Source organism: Pelophylax lessonae (genome assembly GCF_965119305.1).
Source record: "Pelophylax lessonae genome assembly, chromosome: 1".
NCBI classification, from domain to species: Eukaryota; Metazoa; Chordata; class Amphibia; order Anura; family Ranidae; genus Pelophylax; species Pelophylax lessonae.
The window spans coordinates 667664637-667688643 of NC_138768.1; the positions used below are offsets into that span (position 1 = coordinate 667664637).

The 24007-nt window shown below is 41.0% G+C and overlaps 1 protein-coding gene across 2 annotated transcripts in view; it reads right to left on the bottom strand.

Moving 5' to 3' along the window:
* The window catches only part of LRBA (LPS responsive beige-like anchor protein), a 1198938-nt gene that overhangs the window by 53702 nt on the left and 1121229 nt on the right, over positions 1-24007 (bottom strand). For both annotated transcript variants that reach the window (XM_082258080.1, XM_082258079.1), the window contains exons 51-52: positions 13919-14074; positions 10618-10785 (exon numbers count right to left, since the gene is read on the bottom strand). In XM_082258080.1, the coding sequence (XP_082114206.1) occupies positions 10618-10785; positions 13919-14074 (324 nt within the window). The remainder of the gene's footprint in view (positions 1-10617; positions 10786-13918; positions 14075-24007) is intronic.

The following is a 24007-nucleotide window of genomic DNA, read 5'->3' on the forward strand; positions in this document are numbered from 1 at the left end:
ACAACCCGATCAACTCTTTGCAAAGGAGATGTGTTGCACTGCGTGAGGCAAATGGTGGTCACCAGGGCCGCTGATAAGCCAGTACAACTAGCCCTGTTGTACCGGGCCCTGTGTCCTCAGCTCAGCAGGGGGGCCCGGGCAGCTTAAAAGTAAGTCTGATATTCTTCGGGTAAAAGCCTGCACCAGTGGCAGAGCTCCCAGAACATCCAAGTACCGCCTGTCAAAATGATTGGTTGCTGGGCCCATCTAGCATCCCAGCAACCAATCAGTTGCATGGAGGCTCCGGCATGTGGAAGATGTAACTTTATACTCTTCAGCTTCTCCACCTCCACCTTTGCTGTACTTCCCACTGACAACGGAAGGGCTGGGGGTCTGAGGAGACATGCCATCTAGACTGGGACAAGTAATGTAAGTGAGAAGAGCTCCTGCCATAGATGCACACAGAGGAGGGGGAGGGGGGTCACACAGGTCTATTCTAGAGAGAGAGGGAGGACAGGCTTCCCCAGAGATGTTTACACTGACTGCAAACACCCCATCCACAGTACTTGTACTATACCTGCTGTCTCCTGTATGATGCCTGCACTCTCTGGCTGTCTCCTGTATGATGTCTGCACTCTCTGGCTGTCTCCTGTATGATGCCTGCACTCTCTGGCTGTCTCCTGTATGATGCCTGCACTCTCTGGCTGTCTCCTGTATGATGCCTGCACTCTCTGGCTGTCTCCTGTATGATCCCTGCACTCTCTGGCTGTCTCCTGTATGATGCCTGCACTCTCAGACTGTCTCCTGTATGATGCCTGCACTCTCTGGCTGTCTCCTGTATGATGCCTGCACTCTCTGGCTGTCTCCTTTATGATGCCTACAGTCTCTGGCTGTCTCCTGTATGATGCCTACAGTCTCTGGCTGTCTCCTGTATGATGCCACCAGTCTCTGACTGTCTCCTGTATGATGCCATCAGTCTCTGACTGTCTCCTGTATGATGCCATCAGTCTCTGACTGTCTCCTGTATGATGCCATCAGTCTCTGACTGTCTCCTGTAGCATGTTTGCAGTTTCTGTTGCAGGAGAGAGCTTGGGGGGGGGGGGGGTGACACCATGGTTTACTGCACCAGGTGACACCAACCCTAGTGACGCTACTGGCCCCGCTCTGCTGCTCTTACTAGCAGGGGTGTAATTGCCATTTTTGGGCCCCTCTCTGACACCTGTGCGAGTGGAGGGACTTTTTTTTTTTTAGATATTTCAGACGCATATGTATTCCGGGCCCAAACCTCATGGTGGCTCAATTTCAAGTCTCAGCCACCTGCCGCCTATTTTCTTCCCTTGCAGAGTGATCTTCCTCTGCTCAGCTCTGAGTTAGGCCCGAGACAGAGAGGGAGTGGCTGTGCGGCGGGCAGAAGCAGCTGATTTTTCATTATGAGTTTTATACTGCATTGCACTGCACACTTACTGCACATATTTAATATGGATGCCAATATGGCATGGTGTGGTGATTGTACTGCGCTCTGCACATATTTACTATGAATGGCGTGGCATGATAAATTATCACTTGAAGACAAACCTGCACTTTGTTTCAAGGCGGGGTCTGGAGAGGGGCCAGGGGTGGGGCTGAAGGGGGCCCCCGTCAGGTAGGCTGTACGGGGCCCCATGATTTCTATCAACGGCCCTGGTGGTCACACCAGATACTGACTGGTTTTCGGACCAATACAGTAAATCTGCACATTTTAGAGTGGCGTTTATCGTGGCCAGCCAAAGGCACGCCTGTGCAATAATCATGCTGTCTAATCAGCATCTTGATATGCCACACCTGTGAGGTGGATGGATTATCTCAGCAAAGGAGAAGTTAGTGTGTTGGTATGGGCAATGGCTCTACTCAATAGCGTTGATGTGAATGGTTATACACTATACAATCAATGTATTAAAACCATATATAAATATAAAAGTGCTGGTGCCCACCCGTGACATACAGTATTTATATAAACAAATAAGGTGACATGTGCATCAATTTTTAAAGTGACTGTGAAATCAGGTAGGTTGTGAGTCAAATAAATACATGTGTTAAAAAAATTATAATATATACACTAGTAGTACAATAAAGCAATAAATACAAATAGCAAAAAATGTGCAAAAAGTGCAAAAGCAAATCAAAAGCTTTTAACTTATGTCTTTTAAAGGAAAAACCAGAGCAGTGCTGATTATAGAGGATATCTCTCTATAATATAAAACCAGTGTTGTAAGTCACACTTATGGAAGGTGCTGTGTGCAAATGGAAAACCGTGCGGTCCAATATATCAAGTGTAAAAGAAGACCATGGTGAAAGCAGAAGACGTTTTAGGTGTTGTGATATACTTTGCCCTTTGCTGTGCTTGGTGCGGTGTTCCGTGCCCCTAAGGAATTGCACTCACTGCAATACCCTCCCCATAAACGGGAATAAAGCCTTGCACAGCAAGTAGGATGGTCCTGCGGGTGCCCTCTGGATCAGTTAGGTCCTGGCAGGTATAGGAGAAGCGTGTCCTCAATGCTCCAGGATGGTCCCTCAATTGGCCCCAAATACAGAAGATAGATACTCCATAGTGTAATACGTATGAACTTTTATTAAATAAAAATAATATCCACTCACAGTTAGGTAGAAAGTATAGCGTTGGGTGTGTGGCGTCCGAGCCAGATGTCCGGGTGCGGATACGTTCCAAGGTCTGTGACCACTCTAGCGGAAGTGACAGAGTGACGTAATGTCCAGCCCTACCGGATTCGTCAGAATTTACGTCAAAGGAGAAGTGCTCACTAACACAGATTTAGACAGATTTGTGAACAATATTTGAGAGAAATAGGCCTTATGTGTACATAGAAAATGTCTTGGATATTGGAGTTTAGCTCAGGAAAAATGGGAGCAAAAACAAAAGTGTTGCGTTTATAATTATGTTCAGTGTAGATTGGAAACATATCAAACACAAAAATGAAAGAACAAACTAACACAAGAGAGAGTGAAACAATATAAACCAGATTCCAATGTAAACCTGTAGTAACAGATTATTACACAACAGCATAAAAAAGAGACTATCAAAAAATCCTATAAGACAGCAACATTTGTGAAATAATGTGGCTGTCTTTTATAATGTGAATAAACAAAGGAAGACTTCAGAGATTTGGAACTCTCATTATCCAGACAGACAATAAGAGGAGGATGGTGATATACTAAGGCAGGCAGTACCAAGAAATGTTTGTTCTTCCTCTGAAGATCACCTTTAAAGTGAATTATCCATCATACTTGAAAATATTTTTAAAGCAGCTTCATGTAGGAGGAATCGTGCAAAAGCAGAAAGGAGAGGGTATTTGTTGGCAATAATTTACACGCAAGCCTCCCATAAAAAAAAAAGAAAAATAAAATATTAAAAGAGAAATAAGTTAAAATATTTAAAAGCATAGCTAAAAATGAAAATAACATTTTTTTATGCAAAATATATGGGTACAATGTGATTTGAAGTTGACCTATTCTCAAAAGTTAACATAAAGGTATGCTAACACTCATGCTGGGATAGATGTATAAAAAGACTGAAATACGTGCCTTTTCTGGAGCCACTCAAATACCAAAAAGCTTAAGAGTGTGGTCATGGGATTTTTACTAAATTGGAGGTTAAGAGTTTTTGGCTTTTCCCCTTCCACAAAGGTCAAGCAACAAAATTGTCTAGGTATTTGTTCACATGGACAGCACTATCTCCAGGAAGGAAAGTATTGGGCTTTTTACTCTGTACCTGTCTCATCAAGCCTGTGGATGCAGCTATCGTTTACCTTTTCAGCATAGAGACACTGTAAGGAGTCTAAACCTTGGTGTATGTTAAATCATTTTATACTATGTGGATAATGCCGCTGGATGGATCTACTGATTCTTTGTTAAAGCGGAGCTCAACCCAAAAGGGGAAGCTCCGCTTATCTGTCCCACGCCCCTACCTCCGCTGCCACATTTGCATTCTTTAAGGGGGGGGGGGAGGGAGCAGGTAGCTGGTTTTGACAGGTACCCTCTCCTGGCTGAGTTTGTCATGGGGAACTCAGCCAGAAGTTCGGCCCCCCCTCCTTCTTCCCTGCAGCAGCCCCAATTCTACATGTGCAGTAGGGAACCGGCTGTGAAGCCGCATGGCTTCACTGCAGATTTCCCTTAGTGGAGATGGCGGCGGCAGCACCCAATAGCTGATTGAAGACTAGGCTCGAGTGAAGACACTACTGGATTCCTGGACAGGCAAGTGTCCTAATATTAAGAGTCAGCAGCTACTGTATTTGTAGGTGCAGATTTTAATTTTTTTCTTCAGGAGCCTGGACCTCCTCTATAAGTGCTCCTATGTTGCTGCCAGGCTCTCCTGCTTATCTTTTTACTGATCTAGGTTGCTCTGTGGGCATTCCATGTGGTTTTAGCCTCTTTGACACAGGCCACTGGTGATTATAGGACTTTGGTGTAATGTCCATGAAACAGCAAGTCCCAAAACGCATCAGGCTCAATTGATTCTGGGTTGTTAATGGCTTTAGACCCCCCTGGGTTAGAGGCAAATACAACCCATAAAAAGGGTTATGCACACCGTTGTTATAATTTAAGTTTTAGAGATGCAATATGGACCAAATCAGACTGGCCTGATAAACATGGGCACTTTAAAAACAGAGTATATATATTTTATGTATACTGTATCTGTGTGGTTCATTTGGTACTCTATTAGGCTTCTGCCACCTGTGCACCAATTGATGGTTTCCTTTTGTCTGAAAGTCTTTGCATGGGGTACAGAAGCAGTCTCTAAGCACATTTATGTGTTACAGTCTGTGGATTGTTGAGTGATTTGGGTTTTACATATTGTGTGGAACGATTGGATCTTTTTTTTCTCTTAATCGTCTATTTAAAAAGGTATAAATCAGAACAGAAATGAGCAAAAAATCTCCAGCATTAAAAACAAATTTTCTAGTAAAGTAACAAAGATTTAAACACTTTTTTAGAGTTGTATTGCTCTCTGTGTCCAATCAAGGAGATCCCCCCTCATTTCTTGCCCAGGTGACAGAGAAGAAAGGTAACATAAATCTCCTCTATGACAGAGAGCATTTACTGCCTGACAGAAGTTTTAAAATGTCCCTACTCTATACAAAAACATAAGGATTTGGTTGGAGTGAGACTGCTTGGGTAGACCTGGAGTGCTCTCTCTCTCTCTCTGTGGGCAGCTCTCTCTAGTCAATATCAGACTCTTTCCAACAGATGGGTGTGGCTCTCAGAAGCTTGTATTGGCTGCATCAGACCCTGCTAACTGCACAAGGAGTCTTTTCCCCTATTTGAAGTGATAAGTGTGTTTCTCACAATGGGACCTACAGGTGCACAGTTCAGTGTACTGTCAGATGTGCTTAAGAAGAAGCCATTTCCTGATGCCTCAGATGGAGCTCTGATCAAGAGAAGAGCTAGCAATTTAGTCTAAAGCAAGGTCCATCTTGACGCCTATTCGTTACTGATGGCGCTTAATGCAGAAAGAACAAAACACCTACCTTCAGATAAACTACAAACTCCCATTTAGTTTTTATATACAGGCATCAGAGATGAGAAATGAATAGAAAGTTCAGTTAGCAGTTATTTAAAAAAGACACAGTGAACATTCCTATTATGTCATCTTTTAACCACATGCCGACCGCCGCACGACTATCTACGTCGGCGGTCAGCCCCTCACAGGCAAACTAACGTAGGTCTACGTTGCTTGCTTGTGAGGGTCTAGGGAGCGAGCGCGCGCCCCCGGAGGCGCGCTCCCGCTCCCGCGTGGTCACGGACCCCCCCGCGCGTGTGACCAGCGGACCCGATGTCCGCCGGTCACTCGGCGATCGGCGGGGGAGAGGGAGAATGTCAGGCAGCTTGTGTAAACAAGCGACCTGTCATTCTCCTTGCTGTTAGGATACTGATCACTCGGATCTAGTATGTAGATCCGTTGATCAGTGTCCATACAGCTCAAGCCCCAGCCAATCACAGTTAGAATCACGCCCCTAGGGACACACACAGCCCCTCCCTCCCAAATAAAGTTAACCCCTTCACTACCAGTGTATTTTTACAGTAACAGTGCATATATATAGCACTGATTACTGTAGAAATGTCACTGGTAACCCCAAAAGTGTCAAAAATGTCAGTCAAGGGTCCGATCTGTCCGCCCCAATGTCGCAGTACCGCAAAAAAAAAAAATCGCAGATCGCCGCCATTACACGTTAAAAAAAAAAACAACAAAAATGACAGAAATCTTTCCCTTTGTTAGTAAACGCGATAACTTTTGCGCAAACCAATCAAAATACGCTTTTTGCGATTTTTTTTACCAAACATAGGTAGCATAAAACAAATTGGCCGAAAAAGTAAAAAAATTTTGATTTTTACATTTTTTTTTGGGGGAATTTCATATAAAAAAATGTGAAAAATATTGCTATTTTTGCAAAATTGACGCTCTTTTTTTGTTTATAGCGCGTGATCAAAAAATCGCACAGATGATCAAATACCACCAAAAGAAAGCTCTGTTTGTGGGAAAAAAAGGACGCCAAATTCGTTTAGGTACAGCGTCGCACGACCGCGCAATTGTCCGTTAAAGTCCCGCAGTGCCGAATCGCAAAATACCCCCTGGTCGGAATGGGGGTAAAATATTCCGGGGCTTAAGTGGTTAAATCACCAGCTAAACTGCTGGTTAGCGGTTCCTTGCTTTCCTCTTTCATCATTGCCCATTAGATCCCATTTAGAAAAGCAGTTACAGCAAAGGTTTTAGAGATGCACTGGTCTAATGAATAGACATGTGTTCCCATATCTCCTTTCCTGAGACTGATGCATCATTTTTATTTATATAAACCTATGGAATATGACTGTTTCCGAGGTATCTAACCTAATTATTGTTGCTATTTTTTTATTTGTTCAACACAATACACAAAGTAGAAAAATTATGCAAGTGTACCAGGCAAAACACAATGCAAACTCCTATCCTCTGGCATTCAGCTACAGAGAGGAATGCTTTGGGAGTAGCCCTTCTGTAGCACTTTGATAGACACCCTTCTGAGTCATAGCCAGAGCCCAGCAATCAGCAAAGCACATGCTCTCTGCTAATTGCTGGGCACTAGCGGTGACTCAGCATGGAGGTATTGGACCAACCACTACAGAGAGGCTGCTGCTTCCACTAAGACCAGCAGTCCTCCCTGCAGCTAAATTCAATAGAGGAACTTGCACTGTGACTGGGGAGTAATATACAGCACTGTGACTGGGGAGTAATATACAACAGTTAGACTATCATATTTCAGCACCCACGTCACGTATTTGTTGGAGTGCCCTTGCAAGCTCCAATTTGTGGGCAGAACAACTAGGAAGTTTGGTGTGAGGATAGGGGAACATGTTAATATCAAAAAAGGTTTCCACAAAAGCAGTGTTTGAACCATTTCAGAAGATATCACAGTTGTGACTGCAAAGGACTCTTTTTTGTGGAACTAGTAAGACTGACAGACACTGGAGGGGCACAGACATAAAAATAGAAGGTTTCATAAAATTGAACCAAATGGATCTATGAATTTGATACCTTGACCCCTTTGGGTTTAAATATAGATATAGATCCTAACTGTTGTATCTAAAAGAATTTATCCCTGGTGGATAAATACTAGTAATTTGAAATATATTTTTTCTTTTGTATATTTATTTTTCCGCTATGATTTTTTTTTAAATTTTCTTTTTTGAACTTTAATTAGAAATACATATTTATAAAACACCAGTAGAGGTCGCTATAGAGACCAGGGATAAATATAACCTATACAGTGCTATATATTTATATACAGATACATTTTTATGTTTTTTGTGCTAAAAATCTGTATTATTTGAAATGCTAAGGATTGGCAATGTTAATATAGTTTTTTGTATTATAGCCTTTGTCCATCTGATTAGTACAGAAATACATATAATCTTGGGTGCTTTAAAAAGGTGATTCAAGTGGAGAGGGTGGCTGAAAGTCCTAGCTCCTGAGGATGTCAACTTTTGATGATGAAACACGTAGGGTAATACTTGCAGCTGATGTCATTCATATCTGGAACCAGAAGTGCGCGGAGGTCATCTTTAATGAGGACACCTTCTGACTTTCTATGAGCTACTGACATTTTTTTATTTGGAAGTGCATAAATTTTTGTCTTTTATTTGAAAAAACAAAAAAAAACAACACTCTTTCACTTTGTGGGGCTCTGCTTCCTTTTGTATAGTGGTAATTTATATTTGTTACATAGAGGCAGTGCTGTTAATTTCAGTTTTCTGTTTTAATTTCAGGTTTTACCACAGCTAGTTAAGATTTTGTAAAACTTCAATTGGGCTTTAAAGGGAAATCTGTCAAGACAGAACTATAGAAACTGACACTAATGACTTGGCTTTTGATGGTACATGCTCAGGTGCTGCTATTCTTATCTTTGCTTCCCCACATAGTAATTAAGTGACATGGATTAAACATGTGCACATCAGGAGTTCTGTTGTAGGCCAGCGGACTCACTAACAAATGAAGGAAACCATAAATGATAAAACTCTGAACTGATAAAATGATATTAAAATGTTAACACATGTATGAAACTAGTATAAAATGTATTGCATTCATACAATTTCTTGTTTCATGCTTTGTTAAACCCTGTCAGCATAGTTATACCTATCTGCAGGCATGGTGTTAAAGAAGTTGTAAACCCTAACTGGATGACATTAAGTTTAATACAGCACGGTGTGTCATAAAAAACTGTCACATATTTTCTTTATCGCTAATTTTGACGACATATAATTCCATACCACTTCTAATCTGCTTTAAGACGTTCTAAAATAATATACTGTAGCACCACCAGTACACTAGCAGGAGTTTAATAAATATAGTACAGTGCAACTGAAAGACCCAAACCACAGCTAACACAAATGAGTAGCCTTGGGGTATATATCAACAAAATCCATAGTTGACAAATAACTGCTCATGAAACAGGAGTGTTTAACATGCAAATTTCATATAATTCCTAATGCTTAAGGTAAGGTAAAGGAAATGTGTCTGTGCAGAATGGAGTATGTTCGGCAGGGGTGGATCCTGGTTGCTCTGGGCCTATATAAAACGTGTTGCAGGTGTTATATATTTCAAAAGCCCAACAAAAAGTCATCAAGAATTTGGAGCTTTTTTTAGTCAGCAGGAACCATGTCATCTTTTGTTTCACCTGTGCATTCTTGGAAGTAGAGGACCACCAGGTTTTAGAGAGGACCGGTCTAGGTTGAGTAAAAATACATTTTTAGGATGTGAAATTCTGGGTTTGCATATTGGATAGGTTTCAGGTTTATTAGGGCCTCTTTAGGATTTTTAAGGATGCCCATGCCCAAGAGTGTGTAGCCTAATTGGTATACATTGGTCTGATATCTCCTAATCTTTGAGGCAATCTCACCAAATATGGTCCCAAGGTTTGACATCCTCTAAAGCATGAATTGGAGGCTGTGGGGACAAATTTTGCTGTGTGATGTGGGACTATTACCCAGCATATAGGGATTCATGCACACTGGATGTTTTTATAGCTGCTGTTTTTGACTTCAGGCAGTTTTTTCTGCAGCCAGTAAGCTCCCTAGCATGTTATCCTATGTGTCCATGCACACATAGGCTGTTATCAGCAGTTTTTGGCAGGGCGTTTTCTGGCTTGAAAAAAAAAAAAAAAAAAAAAAGGATCAGAACTAGTGGGTTTTCAGAGGAGTTTTTCAGCTGTGAAAACGCTCCAACTCTGATAAAAGCCTTAAAATGCTGAAAAATCTGCGCTTTTGAGCCATAAGCTTTTGTGGGCATATAGTTTTGCTAGAATAACACTTACAAATGCTATAAAAAAAAAAAAAAAAAAAATAGTGCAAAAATGCTGCAAAACTCATTCTACAGCTACAGCTTTCCACAGCTAACGCTACTGCGTTTTTATAATTCTATTGTGCATGAGGCCTAAGGTTAGATTTCCCTGTTGACGCTATGATGGAACAATGGTCTGTAGGTTGTCTAATTTGTTTCCAGCCCTCCTGGTACAAACTGCCTTCTCACTCCCCATGTTCAACATATTGTACGGGGTTAGGGTGCCTGTCCTAGGAGTAAATGGTAAAAAGTATAAATGATAACTCTAGATTAGGGGTCTTTTTAAACATATATGTTTTAATGGTGCCAGGGTTTGCCCTGAGGAAGAACTGTTTATGGTAGGGGTAAACATTTTTTGATTTTTAGGTACCAGAAAATCTCAGATAAATACTGTTTTTACCCTAAACATCTCAGTGCTGCTGATCTCTTTCAGGTCTACATGCACTTCCAGCATTTGCTCTACATAATTTTTCTGAGCCATTAGTATTTGATTGTTACAAATGTGGATCAACAATGCCCAATGTGTTTTGGCACAGCTGCTTGTACTCTCCTACCGGAAGTGCACGTGAAAGGTGAGAACACTGGAGCACAAGCTGGAGACATTTGCTACGCCATAATTGGAAGTGCCTGAATAGAATAATCAGATATTCTTTTATTGATAGCTGAAAGCTCATTTTAAAAGATTAAAAACAACCTATGAAAATACATTTAAATGTGTAAAACTTGTATAAGCTTAAAAACTTTAAATTGATTCATAAAGATAACCATTTTTTTCTTACTGTTTGGATTATCTCCAATGCCATTGTTTTTTCCGTTCCAGTACCACAGCAGCAGCGTAGCATCCCGTGATCCTGAGAGGATATAACAGTCGCCTCCAATATATGACTCTGATCGAGCCAGGCAAGTCACAACATCCCAGTGTCCAAACACCACCTGAGTCAGTTTACCTGTAACCATTACAATATTTAATAAATTATTCAAAAGTAACAAATTCATACAAGTTAAAGCAATTTGTCACTGCTATCAAGGCACCTTGCTAAAAAAAAATAAACACTGAAGAAAATTACATTTACTGCAGAGTTCCAGGATTAAATATATATAAGTAATGCATATATTTTGTAAGTGAAAAGTAATGTAAAAAATCTAATATGTTTAAATTGAAGATGATATGGCAGGGATTGAAGTTTCCCAACACAGGACTTCCCTCCATTTCACAATCTTTTTCATCTCTTCATTTCAACCCATTATCCTATAGACAATTATTGACAGTTGTCAGGTTACCGCAGCCTAAAACAACTATTACAGAGCAATACACTCTACAGTTGTAGAACACATTAAGTATTAACTTTGCTGCGCAGGTGTTGGTCTAGTGGCCCCCATGATATTTACAAAAATATACCATTTTATAGCATAAAAGAAAATTCATTTCAATTAACAGTATGTTATTGTGATTCCCTCCACTATTGTTTTTGCATCAGTATTTCTTTTCTATTAGACAAGCACTTATGCCAATACAGAAAATATTGCATTAACTCAAGCACTGGGATTTCCCCTTTTTTGACAGAACACATTTTCTAGTTATGCAGTTTTATTTGACAGCGCTGTTGCAAATAAAACGAAATAAAGGAGAAAAAGGAAAACAGACGCAGGCACTTAGCACTGCTGGATATAAAAGGCCGTCTGAAAATAATTCCCCCTGCCAGGAGAGGGTTTATGATGCCTTTTCAGTATTCGCCCCGTTAAGAAAAAAAAATGATTTATGCCACAAGAATTTCCTGTTACAAGTATAAAAACAAAACAAGGAATGCTAAAAAGAAAAGGGCCCCTTCATCCAGAAGTGATAGAATATAATCGAGTAGAACACTTATTGCACTGAACTGCTATACATTACATGGATTGTGCATGTGTTTGCCCTGTTCCTCAGGCTCACAGACAGACAGAGCAAAAGTATACTCTCCATACTCTAAGTGATCTCGGAGGATGCAGACTGTCACAAAAGGGCTAAAATGTGTATGGCTCTAACCAAACTGTGGAGGGAGGAAAAAAAAAACTGGAATTTAGACAGAGCTGGGACCATTAAACAATCAGAAACACACGGTAGAGTTTCTTTTCTAACAGCTTTCACAGACGTGTTAATCCCATGTCCCACATGTCGAGATGAATATGGTAAGAGACTTCAAAACATATATGGCACTTTTTTAAGACTGCATTTAGCCAGGCAAGCAAAATTTGCAACCAAAACCCTATTTCCTATACACTGCTGCACCAATAATGATTTCAAAGACATTAAAAGTAAAAAAAAAAAAATGGAAGCAAACTTCATTAAAAGGCTAGTAGTATACAGGGCTGTCTGAGATACATTTAGCATTTTTTTGTAGTCATACTGACCTGTATGAAAGAATAAAAGTACAATGCGTTTTAAGTCTGATCTTAACTGACTGCATATACAGTACTAAAGTCTTTAAAGCAGAACTTTACTCCCAAAAGTGAGATAGTTTGGTTTCATTTTTACATTTTTTTTATTTTTACAGTTTAAAAAAAATTATATTATATATATATATATATATATATATATATATATATCCTTCATTTGGCAATTTGTTATTAAAAATACCCTGAATATGTTTCCTTTAAAAATAGCCAAAGAAATGGACAAAAAAAAAAAAAAACACAAAGCCTCTTGATCTGAACTACATTTGCATTGACTGTGTAAGCGAACACAAAATCATTTGGAGTTTTAGCGATCTCCAACGTCACTGGATCTGAGAGGTATGCTTACATTTTACACATGCTGTTATGCTTACATTTTTCCTGCATGTGTTGCCATGTATTGCCCCAGGGTAAATGGAAACCTTAGCTTTGAGCTTTACCATTTTGTGTAGTCAAATAAAAAAAAAAAATCACCCTTATGTGACAATCTTTATTCAGCAGACTTTGAGAGTTAAATTTTAGGGTAGATATCTGGGGCTGCGCCTATTATGCAAAAGAAGAATCACAGGAATTTTTTTTTTTTTTTTTTTTAATGTTTGCCTTTTTCTTCTAAATTAAAACTCAAACCCTTCATAGGTAAAATCCAAATCTGCTATCAAGTTAAAGGCCTATCTAATCCAAAAAAAACAATATATTATAATTCGGGGGGGACTAAAAAAAAAACCAAAAGACCTAAAAGGTGTGGAACAAGACATTGTCGGAAAAGAAAAAATGCTCTGGGACTCGCACGCACACACACACACAAATAAAAGAATTAAAACAAAGAATACAATATACTTTTTATAATATAAATAAACAAAATATAAAATAAATAAAATACTGTTATTTCCAGCAGGTGGAGTAGATCTTCAGAGATCCAAACATCATCTAACACACTTTTTTGTTTTACACACGGTTCACACTATGGTGTCCGTTTATGAAAGAGAGAAAAGCTGTGATCCTCAGGATCTCTCGTATGTACCAGTTTATATAGCTGAGATGAGGAGCAGAGAACATGTTCTCCGCTTCTCATCAAAGCACACAACCGTTCTGTCCCAAAAGGCCAGTTTATGAAAGTGAGATCTGAAGATCTCACTGCCCGATAGACTGAAATATCTCCCTCCCAGATTCTCCAGCTCAGAGCGAACTTGTCCAAGAGATAACTTGTCCAATTCTTTTTTTAGCACACACTAACATAGGCCAGTGTAGTAAACCACTAAAAAAAATAGTATTTTACAGGGCCTTGTGTTGTGACTGTTATGCAATGTAGCCCAGCAATGGTAGGGTAAAAGAGCTAAAAGTCAAGGAAAATGAGAACAGGTATGATCGGCTTCATTTTGGGTGTCCTTTTTTCAATTACAATGTCAATAAGTCTTATTATCCCACATAAGATACTGTATACAATCCATAAAATGCATAAAAATGTATTAAAAACCACACAAAATCCAATAGAATGTAAATTCCCATAGTAAGAAAAATATTTATTCCTCTATCTCCATGGTGATAGACTCAGGGGACCCAGGTCACCCAAACCATGTGGTCAAGATTATCAATCTATGCATGCATATTCATTTTGTACTAGAAGAAAATATCAATGTAAACCAAACTCACCCGTGTCAGTAGAATAAACACGGAAGCTTTTGTCCCAAAAGCCGCAGACTAAAATGAACCGGTTATCCGCTGTTATGACAAAACACTGAGAATGCACCTGGATGCTTTGGTCTAAAAGGTCAGAGATTTGTCGCCTGTGCATTCCTGTGTTGTTTGCTACAGAGATCAGAAATAAAACACAGAAAATATATTAACACACTTTAATGCTATTGTGAGTTCATTTTACTTTATAAGTTCATTTTACTTTATAAACAATACAATCTATAATTAACTTGCAGGGCAACCCAATCCCATATGCAGCACATGGCCTTCTTGACAGGTAATACACATTCACATCATCTATACAAGTCAGGCTTTGTAGCTATAAAGGCAGAGACAGAATCCCTCCCAATTAGGCTGATATAGAGTGAGTTATTTGCATGGTTTGTCTTGCATCATCATTATGTGGGCACCACTAAAGAGGGCTGTAGCACATTGCTGATAAATATACTGCAGGAAAAGGACAGAAATGGTTCCAGTGCAGGTCAGAAACTGTAACAGAAGACTATTCTAATCCTTCCTCTACATACAATTCCACCCACTCTTCAAACCACGCTATTGGTAATAAAACACTGCTTGCTACTTTTACTTGGCCAGGATTTGCAGACATGTCTCCTATGAGCAATACTTGGGCTGCGTAAAATTTACTGCCGAACAAGGCAAGCTCATGTGTAAAAACCACTGTAACAGGAAGACTACAACAGTAACTCTACACACAAACACTTTCTACTATGTTACAAGATCACAACAAATATAATAGAAATGGAAACGGGCAAATAGCTTTCCTTAACTAGATATCTGTAAATACTATTCGAATTTGTAATGTTATGGTGTAGAAGTTATGTTATAGCAGACATTTTACCCTGTATATACATATCACTTATCATTAATATATAACGGTGCATAAAGCAATGCACTTCCACAAGATGTATACAAAATGGTGGCTACACCTATCAGGTTTTCCTATCTATCAGAGTTTTGTGAATAACAGAGAAAAGTTGGATTGACAGGTCATCTCATGTCAGAACATTCTACCTCAAGTTAATGAAAGTCACCAATCAAGTGGTGAATCTTGTATCAGTCAGCTAGAAATCTCTACTATGGGTAGACTAGCTTGTCCCTCTGGTCTGGTATTTATCATGTTTTTATGCTTTTAAACAGGGCTTTTTTTTAGCTGGAACTTGGTGGAACTCCGTTCCATCACCTCTGGCTCATGCCCTCTGTTCCCCGTTTACCACTATCACTTGTAAACACTTGTAAAGTCAGGCTTCTGTGTTTACTAGAGACAGCTTGTCTCCCAACAGCTCCCACAGATCTGATTTCCTGAGTGGATCCCACTGAGTGCAGGATGGGGACAAAGGAGATGCAGGTGCCCAGGGTGGCGTTGTGTTTGCCGACACCCCGAGTGGATGATCTCCCTGAAAGTGAAAGAAGCAGATACACTTACAGTGTGTGGGGAGGTATTAGAGAAGAAAGAGGGTGAAAGTGAGATGTGCATCTGTGGAAGAAGGCTTAACTCTGCATTTTGTGCATAACCCCCCCCCCCCCCCCCCACACACACACACACACACAGCCTCCAACTCTGCACTCTGTACTTGCTATGCCTTCCTGGTATTTAATGCCCCTTTAAGACCCTTCCACGGTTAGTGAAATTTGACCACACTCACTATTTGATGTGGTTTGAAAGGTGTGTTTGTAGGTGGGGACGGAAGGTTTTGGAGGGGGAGGGGGTCATGATTGAGTTCCTGCACCTACTTTATGGGAAGAAAAGCCATGCTTATAAATATTGCAACAAGTAAACGTTGAATCGTTTTGTTGATATGTTCAGTTATTATTAGTCCAGAATGCATGCATACTTTACAACCCTTGCAGATTTGCAGTAGTATAAGGTAATAGATCATTGTAAATATTAGAAAATAATATAACTAATATCTATCATTGATGAGGGCTGTTAATGTATCAAAAAACTGCAAGGCACCTATGAACTGCTTATTAAAATAGCATGCAGTAATGTATTTCTAATCACCTATCTTAGGGGACAGAAAGGTGAAGAAAAGTGCTTTAAACAATTTCCCTGAGCCAACAATAATCTTCCTTTCCAATAGGTGTACAGCTGGGTAAAATTATATTTTAAAGGAACAAGCCTAACCCACTGAAGTTACAATCATTAGAAGAAGAAAAAAAGTTCCACACCTGCAACTATTTGTAGTGTCATGTGCACCACATAAAACCACAGATGCGGAGGTACACAGATGGGCCCAGTTGGAGTTTATTAATGGTATGATGTTAATATTTGCTGCTGCCTAAACCAATGAAACATGAAACTGTGAATAAATACACAAAAGCATTACTGTGCCAACCTACAGAGGGACCAGACATTGCACACATTGCATCAGATCTACATATTCTCTCTTAAAACTGAGTTTAACTACTTGACATTCAGTGGTTCACCCTAAGGATATGTGTGCTATAATCCAGCAAAAATAATGTGGGTTGATATAACCATAAAGTTGCTGCCTTGAGCTATGCTTTAGATGCCCCGCGAATAATAAGGACTGTTGTGTTTCTTTACGAGGCAATAATGTGTTCCCCTGGTGGGTAAACAAGTCAGTATTGTAGTTTATTCTAGCCAGGGATTTGGATCATAGCGCTGAGAATCTGAGCGACAGCATTACGACTGTTTTCTTCTAGAAGTCATTTTTTTCCTTCTGAAGTTCTAAAACTATTATTCAGCTGTAAACAGACCAAATCACACTAAAACTTCTGCAAAAGAAAAATGACTGTTTCTTTTCTTACCCATGACAGACAGGAGGAATATTTACGCTGAACACAGACTAATTCTAATACATCTGTGATTTTAGAGGCTGTGGTTTGGTTAAATTTATCAATGACCTTGTTAATTGTCCATCTTCCCCTTTCTAGGAGTTTCATTTGGAAGAATGGAGAGAACCAGCAACCTCAGGAGGGCATCTCACTGCTGAATCAGCGGTCCCCCAACTGGAAACGGCAGCAATGGGGAACCTGGGTATATCTGGCTTCAACAGTTAAAAGGGGGGGGGGGGGCCGAAAAAGATGATTTTGAGGTGGGTGGGAGAGAAGGCTTTAAACGTAAAAAGCTTGTCAGCGGCTGAACAAAAATGTCCACAAAGAAAAATTAATGCTCATTTTCTGGTTAACACAATCCTAAGAAAGAGAAACCTGCCTATTTTCGGCCCCTAAAACTTCAGTGAAACATAGACCAAATATCATGGGACCACAGGGTCCAGCAGGTGCAGCACATAGGCACCCTCCCATCCCCCTCAACAACCCCTTTCTATTTCCTACTTACCAGCCCCTTCCTTTCATTCTTACCGTGTCTCTGTAAGCCCCAAACACCTGCCACACAAAGAGAGGGGGATATATACCTGCTATCCAAGACGCATGCCTTTTCACTAGTACGTATCCTTGCCTCAGCCTCAACCCATAGAAGGTGTCAATGCCATTGGAGCCAAAACAATGGACCTAGGAAAGAGCATCAGCTTTGTGGCGATTTTTCCCATGTCAAGATGAATTTGAGGTGGGTGGGAGAGAGGGCTTTAAATGTAAAAAGCTTGCCAGCAGCAGAACAAAAATGCATGTCCATAAACAAAAATGAATGCTCATTTTCTGATTAACACAATCCTAAGAAACAGAAACGTCCTTATTTCAGCCCATAAAACTTCAGCGAAATATAGACCAAACGTCATGGGACCACAGGGTCTATCAGGTGCAGCACATAGGCACCCTCCCATCACCCTCAACAACCCCTTTCTAATTCCTAATTACCAGCCTTTTACTTTCATCCTTACGGTGTCTAAGCGCCAAACACCTGCCAAACAAAGAGAAGGGATATATACCTGCCATCCAAGATGCATACCTTTTGACTAGTACATATCCCCCTCTCAGCCTCAACCAATAGAAGGTGTCAATGCCATTGGAACCAAAACAATGAACCAAGGAAAGAGCATAAGCTTTGTGGTGATGTTTTTCAGGTCTATGCTCCACCACAAACTGGGACTCTGGCCAAGAACCATTGTGCTTTCCAGGCATTCGTCCCCTTATTCTATTCATTCATGTTGACAGAGGATGGTTGGATACCATCCAGAAACTCCTTCTTAAAAGGTAGTGCTGGAGCAAGACCAAGGCTTACTTAATGGTCAAACATTTCTGCTCTATCACCATATAATTTTTCTCAGCCGCAGTTAACTTCTGACTTAGAAAGACCAAGCAATGCTCCTTGTTCAGTCATAGTACATTATTGTCAAGTCCCACATCAGAGGCTTCCATCTAAATGATAAATTCCTTGTCATATTGGAAACTATTTGGACAGGATGCTGGCAGAGTGCAGAGTTGTACTCCAGGAGGGCCTTTTCAGCATCTGCATTCCACTTGATCATGACTGACTTACGAACATTGGTTAGATTGGTCAACAGTGTTGCCAGCATGGCATAATTAGGCACAAACTGTCTATAGTACCTCGCTATGCCCAGGAATGCACACATCTGCTTTTTGGTGAGGGGGAAAAGTAAAGACTGTATAGCCTCACACTTTTTGGGGTCATGGTAATTTCCCTCTTTTCAGCGTAACACTGCCTGGACTTTGGACAAACTGGATTTGCAGTCTCCAATGAAAATAAATAAAAACAGCAAGGGTGTGGGATCAGTAAAGCATTAATTTAAAATAATAGTATAGCTCATAAAAATGCCTATATTTAGATTGATGTGCTGAGCAGATGTGACAGCAGCCAGGGATCCAGTGCGTGGAACACTCATGTGTGATGGTATATGCTAAGCCCCAGTAGCTTTGGTGCCAGATTTGGTTGCATGCAGGGATGTAAACCCACAGGCATCTATGGCCACATCTTGTGCACCTCACTGACAGCGCAACGTCACAGGGAAAAGGCAGTGTGCAGTGATAGTTTTCCAGGGCAACTGCCTCTTTCTCAAGTTAGTTCTGTACATACTTGTTGCTTTGTTAATTCTACAGAAAATTATAAGGTAGTTCAGGTAGACTGAAGTGCATTCCTGATGGGGGTGTAATGTCTGGTCCATAGGTCTGAACGCCAAAACGCTTTCTTTTGTACTGAAAAAGCCCCTCTGGTGTGGCGAAGGAAATTTTCTCCTGAGTGGCCTTGGTTAAGTGCATCTGCAAATTTTCCTGTAAGGTCCAAAGTGGTGATGCATTCGGCTAAGCCTAGCTTTTCAGTGAGCTCATCCATCCTGGGCATGGGGTAGGCATCAGAGTACTGGCTACCTGGATGCTGTCCACAACAACCTTGGGTTCAAGTCTTGCAATTGCCAGGGTGGTTACCAGTTTCTCATCCTTCCAGGGCTTTTATTAAATATATATGGTAGGTCTCATAAGGCTTCCTCTTGCCTGGCTGACAAACCCTGTAGGCTGCTCCACTTTGGCAAAAATCTCATTGGGCCAAAAAACAGCTTTCCGTGGTGGGGGATCAGTACTGCCACTTGATCACCTGGAAATTCTGTATCTTATCCAAACTAATTTAAACCCAGCATTGTGTCTCTTGGCCACCTTGCATATGTTCCTTGACCAGTAGCATCTGTGAGACAGTGGTCCTCAACTCCGGTTCTCAGGGTCCACTAACAGGCCAGATTTTAAGTATTACCTTGGGGAGATGCAGACTAGAGTACTGCAATCACTGAGCAGCAAATGATATCACCTGGGATGTAGTTCAGTTATATTGCAAACCTGGCCTGTTAGTGGGCCCTGTGGGCCAGGGTTGAGGACCACTGCTCTAGAATACTCTTGTGACAGGTGGACTCACTCTTCCATTCTCCCACACTAGGTCAAGAAATCCCTGGGGACTCCCCTGGGGGTTCATATTAATGATCGACCGATATGTTTTTTTTGTCGATACCGATATTTTGGTCATCGCATATCGGTATCGGCCGATATTTTCGTACATTAAAAAAATGTTTGTTTTTTTTGACAGGTACTCTTGTGGAGGGATCTGGGGGTCTAAAAGACCACAAACCCCTCCTCTGCACTTAAACGCATTCAAAACGCCAAGTTTGGCTGTTTTGAATGCTGTAATTTTTTTTAATTTGGTGCAGAGTACCCGGAAGTGATGTCATGACATCAGTTCCGGGTTTTTACATGGAGACCCGATCAGAGCTGAATGCGGCTTTGTTCGAGTCCTCTATTCGGCGGCCATGCAGGCTGGCTGCCTGGGTCTCCTGGTGGGACGGGAGACCTTGGTGAGCCTCGGAAGACAGCGGGACGTCCCCTCCCGCTCCTTGTAATGAAAGCTGAGCGGCTTCTCAGCCGCATCGGATGTCATTACAAGACAGCTGACCGTCGGCTATGGATGCCGGTATCGGGGTGATGCCTCTAGCTCTCCGGTACAAGCACTTTCCCAAAATATCGGTAACCTCAGGTCCCGATTTCGAAATATCAGGGAAAGTGCAGATCGGCCCTCGATATATCGGATTTGCCGATAATCAGTCGATCCCTAGTTCATATACCAATGCAAAGGGTGAAAACCCTGTTGAAGCCTGAAGGACCTCACAAATAGCACACAGGAATGCTTTCAAAAGGCAGTCAAAGTCATTCTCATATTTTTGCACCACCTGCTTAAGCACTGAAGCATTTAAATAGGCCATCCTGGGTATGGTGTGACATAGTCAAGGATGACTAGTATGTATTGGTAACCTTGAGCTGATTTAACTGGAAGGCCTACCAATTCCATTTCTATCTGTTTAAACAGCACTTTAATTGTAGGCATAGTACCAAGGGGCTGTGGAAATGCAACACCAGAGTGATTATATTGCAGGTGCGATGTACAGGTAATATTTACCTTTCAACCCTAGGCAGTAGAACTAATCAGCAATACACCCTTCCATTCCCAGGAGCCTCCCAAAACATCAAGGTACTTTTGCCTGTATGGCTAGGTTACTAACAGTTGCTCAATAATGTCTTCCCTAACCTTGGTAACCCAATAAAGTCATTGTTGCTAAAATTAGGTCATTTCCTTTTTTGCACTCAGCTCCAGGGGAAACCCATTTACAATCCCTATCTCTTTTCTTGCCTGGGCCAGAGTTGGGTTCTGCATCTGAACTGTGCAAAAAACCACCGGGGACACATCCAGATCAGGGAGGGCAGGACTAGAAATCATCACCTCAGCATCTTCCCCATAATTAATCTGTAGCATAGAAATCACAACCCCTTTACCCCTAAGAGGGCAGCTCACTTTTATGACCCTGTCACCTAGTAGTGTTAACCTTCTCACTTTGGGCTAGATAAACAGACCATTAATCATACTCAATGTCACATAAATCATAATCTAGCATATCTATAATGTTCTCTAAAGGTTGGAGGTCTGTTCTACCCATCTGGTCAGACCTCTTCTTCCCCAACGAATCATGGAAAGTCACGTCCCACTATTACAGGGAGCACCAGATTTCTTACCAGTCCAACCTCGTGTTTAATGGTTTCACAGGTGCTGGTAATAGACACAGACACCAGTGGGTAGTCCTCCTTGTACGACTCTATTGATGAAGAGGATCCAAAGAGTCTAGGTCATTGGTCCCACAACCAGGATGTATTGTACTAGAGTCACCATACTCCCTAATTTCAGGAGAACTGTGAGTGGAATCTGGTTGATGACCACAGTGCATTCAAAAAGGACCCAACACCTGAAAGGGTATGTGCAGTACAGGCTTTTTGCACAAAGAGAAAAAGCCTCACCACACTGCATGGGCTTCTCTTGCCATGGGCACTGTCCCCTAATACAACTCCAGCACTGTATGCACCTTTACTTCTGGTGCACAGAGAATCCCAGGTTGCTCCCCTGAAGGGACAGAACGGACTCTTCCAGGCAGGGGCAAGTAGCTTCTCCATCATCATAGATCTTTCCACCATTTGGTGTGAAGTTTTTGGGTCTCTATGACATATCAACCATTTCAGGATGACCAGCAGAGATCAATACTGATCAATCATGACCTTCTCCACCAATCTGTGTCCTATCAAGGTCTAAGGTTGCAGCTACTTAATGATAAACTGTATCAGATCGTGCATTTGTCATCGTGGCTGACCTGATCGGTAGCCCCATCAGTGTACCCGCTGTGCTCAGAAAGCAGTTGTCACTCAGGATGGGTTAAAATCTCACATTGCCGCCTCAAGAATTGTCAGATGTTGCTACACATAATCTACAGATGCCAGTTTTTGTAAAAAAAAAAAAAAAATGGCATGCTCGAATAGAAATTGTCTGTGTTATCAGTCTAAACACATTGTGTTTGTCTATTGTTGTGACTTAGAGAAGAATCAGATTACATTTTTGGCAAATTACTGCAGAAAACGAGGTAATTCCAGGGGGTTCACATTTTTTCTTGTCACTGTAACTGTTTTGGAAAAGAAATACATTTGAGGGGTTTAAACCTGCTTTAAATGCACCTTTTCTGGTTAACACAAAAAAAAGGGAAACGTGCGTAGTTCTGCCAATAAAACTTCAGCAGAGCAAATATTAAACATTGTGGCATCACAGGGCCCAGCCAACACTAGAAGGTTTACAAAAATGTAAACAGGGTCAGCATAGTGCCACCCTCCCATCACATTCAACTTTCCCTCTTTACCACCAACTTTTCAGTTCTCTCCTTTAAAAAGTAACTCCACTTTCCTGGGGATAAAATAGCAATAAAAAAACACACATATACAACTGCTACAAGTCATATTGCAATTAAAGGTGATTAAAAACGACCTTTTCTTTTAAATCTGCAGCGTTGTAATTTTCTGTAAAACGCAAGGCAATATGGCTTCCTGTACACAGATGGTGTACAGAAAGCTCCCAGAAATGTAATTCACTGCTTCTGTGAATGGCTTACTGGTTTTCCTATTAGTCTGCACTAAGCTATAAGTCAGATTTTGAGCATCCTCTTCAACAAAAATTTCATTTTTGCTGAGATACTGCCAAAGATAAATCACTTCTAAAGGGATTCAGACCCTGCCATTTTCCTCATTAAAGCACTGCAAGTGAAACAGCTGATTGATCTATAAAATCACTCCCATTCTCATTCACTTTTTACATGGATGAAGACAAACCGCTATTTCTTAGAAAACAAAATGTAGGAATCTGCAACAAAGTTTGTTAATATCCATGCAATGTATGTATGTATTGTATGCAATGAACCTAATTCACCCAAATGGGAATACTTTTTCCTTAACAAAAGCTTAGATACTATTTAACCCTTGCTTAGTCTTGTGGTCCAGTACATGCCACACAAAGAGAGGGGATGCTTACCTGCAATCGAAGACGCATCCCTTTTGGCCAGTACTATATACAGTGTGTGTGTGTATATTAGAGCTGCACGATTATTCATTAAAAAATTACAATCTCAAATCACCCCCCCTCACGATCTTAAACATCATGTCCTCGATTCTTACAGAGCTGTTCTCTGCTCACTCACAGCTGTCAAAAAAAAAAAAAAAAAAAAAAAAGAACCCCAAATGCTTATCAATATTGTTAAGGCTGCTAGATAACTATAAACAAAATGTTTTACAATGTATGTTTTCGTTCTTTTAGAGCCGGTTCACACTCGTGCGGATGCGCTGATCGCATGTAATTCGGAGCGCACTGCTCCTTCATTACATGCGATCTCCTGTGCGGATGCGAGTTCAGCCATACACTTTGTATGGCTGAATTCGCAGCGCATCCGCAGCAAACTCGCACGAGGCATTTTTTGAGCCGCCTCAGAATCGGATCGCACAGTGGTTCACACTGGTGCGATCCGATTCTGTGCGAACTTGCAGATCGCACTGCGATATGCGATCAAACTGGGGGTGTCGTTAACATTTAATTGACACCCCCTGCGTATCGCATATGGCAGTGTGAAATACAGTGCCTTGCGAAAGTATTCGGCCCCCTTGAACTTTGCGACCTTTTGCCACATTTCAGGCTTCAAACAAAGATATAAAGCTGTAATTTTGGGACACAATCATGAAGTGGAACGAAATTTATTGGATATTTCAAACTTTTTTAATAAATAAAAAACTGAAAAATTGGGTGTGCAAAAT